This window comes from Beta vulgaris, chromosome 7 (genome assembly GCF_026745355.1).
Source record: "Beta vulgaris subsp. vulgaris cultivar EL10 chromosome 7, EL10.2, whole genome shotgun sequence".
NCBI lineage: Eukaryota > Viridiplantae > Streptophyta > Magnoliopsida > Caryophyllales > Amaranthaceae > Beta > Beta vulgaris.
The window spans coordinates 51,628,283-51,643,001 of record NC_079208.1 but is presented as its reverse complement, the minus strand read 5'-3'; the positions used below and the strand labels follow the sequence as shown (position 1 = coordinate 51,643,001).

At 33.5% G+C, this 14,719-nt stretch overlaps 2 protein-coding genes across 2 annotated transcripts; both read left to right on the top strand.

Annotated features, from left to right (window-relative positions):
- Positions 1-3,384: 3,384 nt before the first annotated feature.
- LOC104900391 (E3 ubiquitin-protein ligase RSL1) lies at positions 3,385-6,242 on the top strand. The gene is made up of 2 exons (XM_010687806.3): positions 3,385-4,401; positions 6,107-6,242. The coding sequence occupies exons 1-2, from the start codon at positions 3,617-3,619 to the stop codon at positions 6,183-6,185; spliced, it is 864 nt and encodes a 287-aa protein (XP_010686108.3). The 5' UTR covers positions 3,385-3,616; the 3' UTR covers positions 6,186-6,242.
- A 763-nt stretch (positions 6,243-7,005) lies between these two features.
- On the top strand, positions 7,006-10,121 carry LOC104900390 (E3 ubiquitin-protein ligase RSL1). The gene is made up of 2 exons (XM_048633777.1): positions 7,006-7,790; positions 10,064-10,121. The coding sequence occupies exons 1-2, from the start codon at positions 7,006-7,008 to the stop codon at positions 10,119-10,121; spliced, it is 843 nt and encodes a 280-aa protein (XP_048489734.1).
- Positions 10,122-14,719: the final 4,598 nt, after the last annotated feature.

Here is a 14,719-nt window from a genome sequence, read left to right as displayed (position 1 = left end):
AATTTTGAACTCACAAGAATTGATTGTGTCATCAATTAGGCCAAAATTAGATATATTCCAGGCTTTAAGTTTTCTTTTGACACATCTCAGTTTTTCTTCAAACGAAGAATTTTGCGACTGTTGTCATGATTCTTGAATGATCTTGATGCAATTTGCGTGGAGATCCAACAGTTGAAAAAGTGGAATGGTTTGGAGCCTCAATTCTTGCTGGATTCTGAAGCAAGAAGTGTGGAATAATCAGATAAATTTTGCTTAAGGAAGGAGACTGATAGAGATGGAAATATAGGGATTCACCAAGGTGAAATAAATAACCGATACAGTATGCTTTTTGATTGACCAAGAATTAGACCATTTGAGGGAGGAATTTCGAGCAAATTTAGTTCCTGCAAAAATATATTAGAAATTATTGGAGCTGATTACTACCTCTCTCATTTGCACTCAAAACCTCATTGAAATCCCACATCAATAAACATGGTAGTGTAGTGGAAGATGGAAAGGAAATAATATCATTCCAGGTTTGGGCTCTAATTCCGGAGGCACAAGAGTGATAAACATTGATCATCGAGCATTTGAAGTTTTTGGAAGGTGAAGAACCCAAAATTGCAATCCAATTTATTTGTTACACAAATGGAGGAGTCAATGTTGAAAAAATTAGATTGTCACATTGAAAGAATGTCACTAGAGTTCCCTTGAGAGCGACTAAAGGTCCAACACATGTTATGGTCATTACATATTGATCGAAGGAGCTTGGGAGTTACAAGCTCAAGTTTTATTTCTTGTATGAAACCACTTGAGGGTTGTGAGAATGAATGAGTTTTCGGAGGGCGCTTTGTTTGTTTTGGGCCCCTAAACCACGCAAATTCCAAGATATTATTATCATTGGGAAGTAAATGAATGAGATAAATATGAAGGGAGTTATAAGGGAATGGACTCCCAGTCTTTCTTCTAGTTAGAAAGAATGGATTTGATTCGATGGCGGAGGGTGGCGGGAGACCCGTCAAATGTTAGCTCAAGGAGGTTGGCTATTCGCATCACATTTGTAACAGTGAGGGAGAGAGGGGGTGAGAGAGGGTGGGATTTTTAGGCTCACGTGGGTGCATGGGATGATTCGGAGAGTATGAGACTGAGAATGGATGAGTTGGACTGGGCTTTTGAAAGGCTGATCTAAGATTGGCAAAACAGCTACAGAAGGTTCAAGATCTTTTGCACATGTCTCGATGTCATTAATGATTATTGGAGACTTTGGGGACAAATCATTTAGTAGGGGTTGGCAATGGTTAAGGTTTTTGTGATTGGGAGAGGAGATGGAAAGGTGAGTTGGGGAGTGAACCTCCTTACTGATGGGAGGCTCAAGGTCAACATTTATTGAATTTATCTTGGAAAAGTACCCTAGGAATACCAACCGACTTTTTTGAATCATTTTCATCGACAATGAGATCGTCATCTTAGCCGAAATACGGTGATGATTCTTCATGGACTCCTTGTAGCTTTGTTGATGTCTCAATTACATTATGATAATTTGATTCAAAGGTGCTAATTTTGTGAAATTTTGATCAGTTTCTAGTGTGATGGAGCATTTGATTGAGAACAAACAATCCGTATATATGAGAACATGTGCATGATCAAAGTTTGAGTGATCCACCGTAAGAACCTGACCAAAGGTACATCCAATTTTATAGAAGTTTCGTATCCCCAACATGAAAGTGGGACTCCAAAAATTCTTATTTGAACACTTCTCCAACGAGGAGCACACTTCTCATTTACGTTGCAAAGGTCAAGGAACCATTTTTCTAGCCATTTGCTCTCAATAGTGACCACTTTATCTTCGAGGCTTGAAAATGTTATTAGGTGCAGCATACCCCCTAGGGGTTTAATGGTCAGATATGATACACCTTCAACAAAAATGTTTTCCATTAACTGATTTAATGTCATTGAAGAGGCAGCACTGGCAATAATGCTTCTCGAGAACAACTCCTTATTTTCTGGACACATTTTGCCCTCAAGTACTATTAGTTCCTCACCATCGACTGATTTGACTATAAGCTCATCGCGGATTTTTTCGACATCTTCACCTAGAACTCTTGAACTCATCCTTCTATGGGTGGTAGGTTCAAATTTGAAACAATCAGGTTTTGGGTCAGGCTCAGGAGAGAGGATAAGATGGAGTTTTGGGTTAGGCTCAGGAGGAGGGATATTGGTATTTTGGATGAATTGGATAGTTGTTTGGGCTTGTAGTTGGGTTATGGACATCGGGCACATGAGGTTGTTTAGGGGTAGGTTGATAGTTTGCAGCCAAGGACATGGCTGCTTCTTTGTATGATCTTTGGTCACGACAAGGTTTGGTTTTTGGAGGGTTAAAAGTGCTGGAGGGTTTAGGGGGTGGCTGACGTCGTCTTGCAGGGAGGGACATAAAATCATGTTTGGCAACATGAACTCTGAGATGGAATCTTCCCAATCTTTTGCCATTGGCTTTTTCCATAACAATGACTAGAGAATAAGGGAAGTGGAATTAGATGAAAGCATATGTATGTTGGATATTTGAGTTGGTGGATTGAGGGATGTAAATGGTTTCAATTTGGCCATAAATGGTAATTAGATGATACAAAAGTTTTTTACTGACATCTTTTGGCAAGAAATTGATGAAAACAGTTTTGGATGCAGCAGGGGGCCTCCTTTTGGATCTTCTACTTTGAACAACAGTCCATTGATCGGGGATTTCCTCACCATGAAATCTTTTTGACACGCTCATTCTCAGTCACTCTACTTTTCTCTCTCACACGATCGCTCTTTCTCTATCTTTCTCTCTCATCCTTCTAACAAAGCAAGTTTTAGACTTTTAATAATTTTTGTTACAAAGTGTAGATTTACCAAGCTAACGGGAAGCATCACATATATACAAAGTTAATAACAAAGGATATTATAATTGAAGGACACAATTTACAAGTGGTTGATTATGTTAAAATACCAGTGGAACACTTGATTAAAAGTCTAAAACATTATCACTGACATCAAATTATTTATTCAACATTTCGGGTACTAGAAAATTAATCACATCTATCGTGACGGAGATAGAGTAGCAGACTAGATAGTTGATATAAGACATCTCGTAAAATTTTCTATCTATATCAATATTTGTAATAGCTCCCAACCTATCTCGATTCGTCCAAGTGAGAGCCTCTTAATTGTAACTTTTTTCTTATCTATTTCAAAAGAAAATAGAACATAAAAATAGGATATTATCCTAAGTACTAGTATTATCAACAAACAAAAAAAAAAATACTAAAACAACTAAAGATCACAATATAGGATAGGATAAAAATACAGTTGCTGATTGATCTCATCGTCAATAACTTTATATATGGGAAATTCCAATCATAATGGGGAAATGAACTAGACGACCAATTGCATAATTCTTCATGAGACTACATTTATTTCATTCTTCCCAAAATCTTGGGTAAAGAAACACATTAAGAGCCCGATAGATTATATGGTGGAACTTCAAAAGCCCAAAAAAAAAAAAACGTTTTAGTACCCTTTAAATTGATTTGAAACTGACTATAACTAGTAGATGAATAAGTAACCGTAAATTATCTCTCTAAATTTGAAAGAAAAATCAATGGCATCTTCAAATATTGATCTATTTGTTGATGAAGCATATCTTTCAGCATTAATCGACGACGAACCACTCCCAATTTCAGATGAGAAATATGCTCATGAATTACACCTTCAAGAAGCTCTAATTTCCTCATCTTCAATTCCACAAAAACCTCTATTTCAATCCCCAAAAACAGAGGACAAAAATCAAAGCAATCATGTAAAAAGAGAGATTGGTGAATCATCCCAAACCCAACTCATTTTCTGTGGCATTTGCATGGATTACAAACAAAACCCAGAAATCTTCAAAGGTTTAATCAACTGCAAGCATTCATTTTGTACTGATTGCATAATCAAATACGTCGTATCAAAGATCAAAGAAAACATTGGTTTGGTTGAATGCCCTGATCCCAAGTGCAAACTAGCTATAGAACCTGAAAATTGCAGTGGTATTTTACCTAAAGAAGTGTTTGAGAGGTGGGAAAATGCTCTTTTTGAAGCTATGATTCCTGGGTACCAGAAATTTTACTGCCCATATAAGGATTGTTCTGTTTTAATGGTGGATGATGGAGGTGTTGAGGTTAGATCATCTGAATGTCAGAGTTGCAGGAGATTGTTCTGTGCTCGTTGCCAAGTTCAGTGGCATGACGGCGTTACGTGTGAGGAGTTTCAGATGTTGGGGAAGGATGAGAGGGAGAAGGAAGATATAATGGTTATGAAGCTTGCTAAGGACGAGAAATGGAGGAGGTGCCCTAATTGTAGGATTCATGTGGAGAAGACTGAAGGTTGTCATCACATGAGCTGCAGGTCCGTTCTTTTCAACTTATTTTGATAAGATATCGTTACAACTTCTTGATTACTCAAGTGATTACTTTTTTTGATCACTTCAAAAATTGTGATACTTTATAGTTTATACGCACAACTCTGATTTAAAGAGAGTAGACTCAATAAGCAATATGATGAACAATAATTTACACAAAATATGGTCGAAATAAGGTAGGTGAAATGAATAGTTCAATAGCCAAATTAGGCTATGTTCAGTTCACCTTATTTTTACTTATTTCAGATCTAATTAGATCAGATCAGAAAAAATAAGTTCAGATCAGATCAGTTCAGATCATGCTTATATTTAAAAATCATTATATCTTTCATTACATATTAGTAAAAATTATAATAATTGAATATTAATAAAGTACTCATTGAGACGAATCAAACAAGATCCCACATGACTATATTTTTTCTATATATTGAGAAAAATCTAAAAGATAAGATCTTGTAATCAGATCAGTTCAGATCAGATCAGATCAGATCAGAAAAAATAAGTTCAGATCAGATCAGATAAGTTCAGATCAGAAAATTAGATCAGAAAATTTCAGGTGAACTAAACATAGCCTTAATCTATATACGATAAGGGAAGAGGAGAGTAACGGTGTCCCATTTAAAATCACATTTTTACCCCTGTTCAATAAATTATATTTTAAGAAAAAAACTTTAAACAACACTCCTAAACAACTCAAAGTTAGCACAATTAATGCATATCAACAAAAAATTGACAAAATTATTTTATAAAAGGAAATTCCCAAACAAGTCAAAGTGATCACAATTACATAAGGAAATTTATCATAAATTTAAAATGACACATACATATAATTATACATTAATTAGAAAAGTCCATAAACAAAATTAGAAGTGTGTTATTGAAATACTTTATCAACAATGTAGTATGTAAAAACTTGATGATGATTTAGTATTTAGAAACTTATATCTTTTATCAATAAAATAACTCTTTATCTAAAGTAACATTATCGAACCATCACATAGTTTCAACTCCAATTTTACGTTAAAAACAACAAATGGTTAGTGATATATCATTTCTAGTTGCTTTATGCATTATACATTATACGTGTTTCATTGATTTTAAATTATTTACTCATAAAATAGCACGATCAGGAAGAACCGAAGTTATTCAAATGTTATAGAAAATTGACTTAGAATGAAAAAATTCAAAGAGTTTACTAGGAAAGAATAACCAACAAATAAAATAATTAAAGCACGCATCGCGTGCATAAATTGTTATTCATTATAAAGCAAGTATAAGTGTTTTCAGAGTTAAGAGTTAGGCTCCATTTTGTTTTGGAGGAAACGATTTCCTCATTTTTGGTTGTAGTTGGACAAGAGAATTAAAAAGGAACATGAAGGCCTCCACTCTCTTATTCCCAACATCCTTCATTTTTCCATTCCTATCGATTTTCATCATATCAAACAAAGAAAAACTAATATTGATCATTTTCATGGAAAATCATTGATCTTAAATACTAACTTAAACATCAATAAAATATCTGCCTCTTATTTGTACGAGGGTCTTATAGTCTTTAAGTGATTTGCTTGAAGGATTTTCCCACCCTTCAAATTGTGTCTTCTTGTTTTTATATACTTTTATCACAAATTACTCAAACATTTATTACTCTAAAAATTTAGCTAAGTGATTTTGTTTTTCTTTTCTGTAATTCAGGTGTCGTTATGAATTCTGTTATGTATGTGGAGATAAGTGGAGCAGTAGCCACCAGGGGTTATGTCTACCACAAACATGAGAAGCAGCAATTCTAATGAAAGTTACGAAGAAACTAGAAAGTAAAATGCTTGAACATGGCAGATTCTTTGTTGCATGGCGTTGTTTAATTGCTTAACATTTAGAATTCTATTATGTCTTCTGCAATCTGTTTTTTCATGCAAGTTTATGGTTGATTGATACTTCTATGATTTAGTATTATTCCAAGCAAAGTAAGTATCTTATTAAAAAAAGGGTGGCTATATCAGTCCATAAATGACATAATTAACTTGTGATTTCACTGATTTGTACATGGTCGGATCCTACATGGGTTCAGTGGGTTTTACTGAATCTACGAATTTCTGGAGAAAAAAAAGAAGGAAATCGCAAAAAATTGGATAAAAGAAGTAGTTATAAATTGGCAAAAGCTAACGGATGCCCGGCGACGCTAGATAAGAAATATATGGTTCTACTTAATTACTCATATTTATATAAAATAATATAATAATGTATAATTCCAAGTAATGCATTTAAGTATCCATAAAACTTACGCATGAATTGCGTCTATATAGCATCATTTTTAAACTATCAACGTTTATAAGTATCCGTCTATATCCATGATAAATCTATCTTCATTTCCCAAAAAAATGGGAAATGAACCAATTCAAGAGCAGAGATTGCTAAACCCTCGAAACTCGTAACAAAAATACAAAACGTTTGAAAGCCCTTTGAATTGAATTTAACCATTTCCAGTACATCACTGTATAAATTAATTACTGTATTACTACGTAATATATGCAGGAAAGTGAAAAAGAAAAGAAAAAGCAGGGATTTTTCTCTTTCAATCAAAGTTTCAGAAATCAATGGATTGTTCAAGTTTAGATCTTTTTGTTGATGAAACATATCTTTTAGCATTAATCAACGATGAACCACTCCCAAATTCAGATGAAAAATATGCTTATGAATTACAACTTCAAGAAGCTCTGTTTTCCTCTTCTTCAATTCCAAAAACTGATGATTTTGAATCTTTACAAACTGAGGATGAAAAACAGAGCAACCCAGAAAACAGAGAGATTGGTGAATCATCACAAACCCAACTTATTTTCTGTGGAATTTGCATAGAATTCAAGCAAAACCCAGAAATATTTCAAGGTTTAAACAATTGTAAGCATGCTTTCTGCATTTATTGCATTGTGAAATACGTCGTATCGAAGATTAAGCAAAACATTGCTTTTGTTGAATGCCCTGATCCTAAATGTAAGCAAGTGATAGAACTAGAAAATTGCAGCTCCATTTTACCTTGCGAAGTGTTTGAGAGGTGGGAAAATGCTGTTTTTGAAGCTATGATTCCTGGAAATCAAAAATTTTACTGCCCATATAAGAATTGTTCTGTTTTAATGGTGGATGATGGGGAGGTGGAGGTGACAATGTCAGAGTGCCCAAGTTGTAGGAGGCTGTTTTGTGCTCTTTGTCGAGTTCGATGGCACGATGGGATTTCGTGCGAGGAGTTTGAGAGGTTGGGGGAGGATGAAAGAGAGGAGGAGGATATAATGGTGATGAAGCTTGCTAAAGATAAAAGTTGGAGGAGGTGCCCTAATTGTAGGATTCATGTGGAGAAAACTGAGGGATGTCTTCACATGACTTGCAGGTCAGGTTTGATATCTTGTTGCGTCTTTTGGTACATAGGTCGTGTTGTGTTAAATTCGTGTCTTATATCCGTCTTGTTGCATCTTTGATAAATAGGTCATGTTGTTTTAAATTCGTGTATGTATTAGTCTTGTTGCATTTTCGGTAAATAGGTCATGTTGTTTTAAATTCGTGTCTATGTTAGAAAACAAACGGGTTGAAAATTATTCACACAAAATTCATACAAATAAAACCTGCTTATTTCAAGTCTTGTACTATGCAGTCACTTGGATATGATTTTACAATGATCTAATTCGATGAACAAAAAAAACTAATATGAACCCGGTGCACACTAATTAGTGTGCACCCGATCCATATCACGTGAGTTTAGGATAGTGTATATTGATATGATATAGTGTATGTTAAAATGATATAGTGTATGTTAAAATAATATAGTATATGTTAAAATAATACAGTGTATGTTAAAATGATCAAAAATTATTAAAATAGACGGTCCAATTTTAATATAAAAAAGACCTAGTCACTAAATGGATTAAACTAGTCACTGAAAGAAATTAACCTAGTTACTATTAGGCTAATTCTCTTTTTAATATTGGGCTTACCTTTGCCTAATTTTAATTTAAGAGTAGACGGTCTCTTACAAGACAAACTCTAAAATGATATAGTATATGTTAAAATGATATAGTGTATGTTAAAATGATAAAGTGTACCTATGTATAATATAATATATCTATTTTTGATATAATGTATCTATTTTTGATATAGTGTATGTTTCTGTAATGCGTTTAAGTAAATATTTTCCTATAGGATACAGTGTATCTAGTTATGATATAGTGTTCCTATAGAATATAGTGTACCTAGTTATGATATAGTGTACGTACACTACAAGACAAGGCCCAGTCACCGACCGCTTGAAGCCGTCGCTGATTCTCCAAAAGTCGTCGCTAATACCAACACCGACGGCCAACGGTCGTTAACTGACCAGCGTTGCAGTTTTGGACGCTGAATTACATATTAACTACCGTTTGACCGTCGGTAATTTTTAACGACGGTTTTCTTCACTCAATTACGTCTGCTCGGCTGGCCGTCGGTGCAAATACTATACCGATGGTTTTAAGGGTCTGTTCTCTTCGGCATAAAACAGCTGAACTGAACTGATCTGAACTGAACTGAACTGATCTGAATTGAACTGAACTGAACTGATCTGAACTGAACTGATCTGAACTGAACTAAACTGAACTGAATTGAAATGAACTGAAATGAATAGTGATATGTGAGAGTAAAAGTATTGTCAAGAGCTGAACTGAACTGAACTGAACTGGTCTGAACTGAACTGAACTGATCTGAACTGAACTGAACTGGTCTGAACTGAACTGAAATGAACTGAACTGGACTGAACTGAACTGAACTGAAAATAAGCTGGGGAGAACAGGCCCTAAGCCGGCAGTTGATGGAGTGGCTACCTACATTCCCAAAACCCAATTTTTAGGGTTTGATGTGTAACAAAAATTTTTAAAAAAATAAATAAACATAGAGCTTTAGAAATTACCGGCAAGGAGAGGGGTTTGGCGTGTCGCCGGTCGCCGGTCGCAGGTGAAGGACTTTCCTTCAGTTGGTTGAAATAAATTTGTTGGGAAGACGACGACACTACGTGTTTTGTTTTGTGGGTTGAGAATAGAGTGGGAGAGTGTGTGTTAAAAATTATAAAATAAAAATTGCCTAACTCAACGACGGCTTTGCAAATATCACCGACCGCTTTACGCCGTCGCCGAATAAAAAATTAAAAAGTTTTGAACTGCCAACATCAACGACCGCTTTGCTAAAATCACCGACGGCTCGAAGCCGACGCCTAATAAAAAAATTCTAAAATATAAGCTGTTAAAATCAACGACGGTCTGGACCGGTAGTTGGGTTATAGCGTCCGTTATAGCCGTCGTTGTCCGCGTTAAAAGCCGTCGGTGAACACGACGGTTTAAAACGGACGCTGATTGCGCATACAACGAATGTTTGGCTGGCTGTCGCTGTGGAGCCGTCGGTGACTGGGCCTTTTCTTGTAGTGGTAGTTATGATATAGTGTATCTATTTTTGATATAGTGTACCTATATATCATATAGTGTATCCATTTTTGATATAGTGTATCTATTTTTGATATAGTATATAAGTGAGTACTTCTTAACCGGTCACGTGCCTGGCCTGGTCCACACTATTTATAGTGTGAACCGGGTCCATGCAAGACGGATTGTTGGATGAATCTAATATCACCTTTTCATTCAGGTGCCATTGTGAATTTTGCTATCAATGTGGAGCTATGTGGAGCCCCCATGCTCATTGAAAGAAGATGTGGAGGAAATTGATGTACTTCTGCAAACTCAAGCTCCATTGCTGGATTATTTGTTGGAATTTTTTGTTTGTCCTTTTTACTTTGGGAAACTTGGTGTTTAATAAGTTCATTGGAATTCTATCTCCTTTTTAGGAAATTTATGCTTCTCTGCAAATCAATGGTTTGATTTTTGTTCGGTTTTTATTTTTTTTAATATGGAGATCAATAAGTTTGCTATTTTTTATGATTGAGAAATTATTTGCTATTGTTCAATCCAACATTAAGGGCCTGTTCTCTTCGGCATAAAACAACTGAACTGAACTGAACTGAACTGAACTTATTGGAGCTGAGCTGAACTGAACTGAACTGAACTGAACTTATCAGAGCTGAACTGAACTGAACTGAATTGAATTGAATTGAATTGAATTGAAATAAACTGAATGTAATGAATATATAAATAATATTTTAAACAAGAATAATATGAATATTAAATAATAATTATAAAGATAAGTAATAATAATGAATAATAATAATAATAGTATTTTGGATATTTTTAAATGATAGTTATAAATAAATAATATTAATAATCATAAATTAATAATAATAATAATAATTAATGATAATAATGATAATTAATAATAATTATTTTATATTATTTGTATTAATATATTAATACTTGATGATGATATATAATAACAATAATATCTAAGAAGTAAATTAATATTACTATTTTAATAATTAGATTTAGTAATAAAAATAATGATTGTGTTGGACCGCAAAAATTACATCATAAACCGTCTTGACGCGATTTGATTGGTTTATGGGCTAAAAAAAGTGGATTTATTTGTGCTTTGACCTAAATCATGTTCCTCCTAATAATAATAATAATAATAATGAGTAAAGCTATAATGAACAAAATAATATATAGAAACAACAATAACAATAATAATAATAATAATAATAATAATAATAATAATAATAATAATAATAATAATAATAATAATAATAACAATACTTAATAGTAATGATATATATTTAAATAATAATAATAATAATAATAATCATAATAATAATAAGAGTAATTAGTAAAATAAATTATACCAACATAATAATAATATTTAACAAAATAATTATAAAAGAATGGAGCTGAACTGAACTGAACTGAACTGAACTGATCTGAACTGAACTGAACTGAACTTATTGGAGCTAAACTGAACTGAACTGAACTTATTGGAGCTGAACTGAACTGAACTGAACTGAACTGAACTGAAAATAAGTTGGGGAGAACAGGCCTTAACTTATATGCTTCCCAACACGTAACTTTAACCATCAATATCTTTAATGATCTATTGGTGTAAAGTACAGAATTTTGATATTCTGTAAGTAATTAAGACTATCCGACAACATCTTACCTACTTACTTTTTCTATATATTAGTCAAAAAAATTCAGTCAAAGTTAACACACGAATAGTGCAAATATCAAATATTGCAGCATTTAAAAAACGGGGGAAGTATTCAGTATTTCAATTCATATTCAAGACCTTGTTTCCTTCAACTTTTTAAAATATCACTCACTCCGTTCGAAAATATAAGGCAACACGCTCTACCGTAATTGTCGCATATTATATGACATATAAAATTATAAAAGTTATATCATTAGATATGTCTTGAAAAATAATACAAAATATGAATATCGTGAGTAATCAATGGTCAAAGTTTGATTTCGAATATCGTGAGTGGCTTATGTTTTGAAAATGTGAGAATATTTTCTAGTAAAACTCGATTTTAATAATGCTAATTACTAGAAATCACTTTAATTAAGTGAAATTAATTGCAATGTGAAAAAAGGTAATTTCTTATAACAAGTTTATTATGAATCGGTAAAAATAAATAAGGAGTTATGCCTAACAGGAATAACTAGATAAATTCGATAAAGAAGAATAAGAAAGCAATGAATAAACCGACACACAACATTTAACATGGAAAACCCTCCATAAATCCTTCAACAATGATAAGCAATTCAAATTAACTCTAGAAAGAATTCACTGAATAACCGTCCAAGGAAGGACAATAGTACAAGGAGCATGAAGGATATGGAACTCTCAAAATAACTAATTAATTACTCTCACCAAAATGAAGTAAACAACTAGGGTTTTGTACAAATTCTTAGATCTGTGCTCGCGCGTATTTTTTTCTAATATATTTGTCATATTTTTGCTCAAACTAAATGAATAAAATGTAAAATGTGCAAATTCAAAATTTGCAAAAAATACGAGAGGAAGCACCTAATTCTTAATGCTCTCGAAAACAACGAGCAACCCTCTACTCCATTCCCGAGAATCTTTATAGTAAATCTGGGTGTACCATGCTTATGGTACACCCAAGGCTATTTTCGTCAAATGAGCAAAAATAGGTAAATGAAAAAATGAGCAAATGAGCAAAATGAGCAAATGATCAAATGAGCAAATGAGTAAAATGAGCAGATGAGCAAGTATTTCTACTCATCTAAGAAAATGAGCAAACTTGGTGCAAATGAGCAGGTACAAAAACGAACTAATTACAGGTGAGCAAAAAAGAAAATGAAGAAAGATATGGAATGAATAGAAAAAAAAAAAGAAAAGACTAGAGCAAGTACATAAGAGTTGACTAAGCACCAATAATCACCCAACACAAATTACGTAAATGAGCACATAATCTTCAATCATTCTAAATGAGCATAGATGCTTGACTCATTTGAACATTAGAATTCAAAATTATTGCAGAATACATTTGCTCATTCCTACAATGATAATTCAAAATCAGCACCTATAATTTTGTTCATGTTCTGATCATGTAAAACAACCAAAAACATCTGGTTTATGCAATACGAATAACTGAGGGGAAATGAGCAAAACAACAACAACAAAACAAATGAGCAAAAACATATAATAATCAGATCTGGGTCGTGGGTCTCTTCAGTCGCCTCATCATCATCATCTCGAGTCCGTGTCATCATCATCTCATCGTTCATCTCGCGAATTTCAGATCTGGAATTTTTTTTTTCCACAAAATTTCAGATCTCCATTGTTGTGTTTGGAAGGAGGAGAGATAGAAGAATTGAAAATCAGATTTTTCCGACGAGAAAGAATTGAGAGAAATGAGCAAATTTCAAATCTCCATTATTGTGTTTGAGTTGAATCCGCCATTAATGATCCGCAAGGTTGTGTTGGTTTCTCCACTTTGTTTCTGTTTATAAGGTTTCGAATCGAAGGAAGAGCGAGAAAGAAGAATTGGATTCAGATATTTGCTTTTTGCTTTTTGTCATTTATTACCCCAAAATTACCAGCGTGCCCCTTAACTTGCAATTTATTACGAAAATGCCCCTGGGTGTACCATGAGCATGGTACATCCGGGTGTACCATGAGTGGACTCCTCCATTCCCTTTTCGCTCCGTTTGATTTCCAAAACCCTACTTATTTTACGTGGGTTCTTCATGGAGTCCAAAAGAGACGTAGAAATATTCAAAGATTTAAGAAAATAATATGTTTGATCGAAGATCTAACGGAACACTAATTGAATGCCCTGATCCCAGATGTAAACAAGTCATAGAACCACAAGTATATAACTTAGACATATCTTGCAATGAACGTCAGGGCACTTGATCGTAGCGACGTTTTTGTCGACATTTGCATTGATGCGCATGGAAATGCAGCCAATGCAACAATGGTGCTAACAATAAGTAGTGGATTCGTTAATGTTGGCTTGGAAGATATCATTCATATTATTTCATAGACTTAGAAGAATAGAATCCATGCAAATGAGGCAATTGAAACTTTCATTAATTTGGGTAATAAATTCTTCTTCATGGTTCTTAACCTCACCCATTTCTTTAAGTCAACCTGTTCCTCTTCTGCTCTTTCTCTTTGGCCATTTCTCAAAAGGAGGCGTTTCAATAGACGAATGATGAGTGTTTGCGCTATATAAAAACTTAAAAGATGATGACTCATAACTCATAAGTCACAACTCACAAGTTAACTTACCTTTTCAACTAGAACAAGATTGAGATGTAACGAGTCTGTTCGTTACTACTCCTTCCGTTCTTTTTCTATTGCAACAACTGAGTTTTACGCTTGTCAATGCACACTTTCAACTATTAATATCAAATTTCAGCTTTTTGGAAAACCAAAAACAAAAATATAGAAAGCATAAAAAATAGTTTTTAGTTTTTTGTTCTCGGTTTTCAAAATTAATATGTTTTGTATAAGTATAACTAATTTTAAGTTTACAGTTTTCTATTGTCAGTTTTCAAAGTTAACATGTTCAGTAATGTTAATTTCTTTATACCTTTTATATTATATGACTTTTACATTTTATAAAACCAAAAATTTAAAACTAACAGTGATCTCAAGTCCTACATTGTTAAAATAGTTCTAAAAGTTGCCTTATCTTCAACTAGTTTCTCATTTTAACTTCACTAGTACTCCCTCCGGAACCTAAAGATCCTTCCTCTTTCCGTTTAAGTGCGTTTTCAAAAGATCCTCCCTCTTTTACTTTTTTTCTTATTTGAATTTTTTTTTCCTTTTTACCTCTTATATCCCTATCATATGATCCATCATTACATTATTAATTCA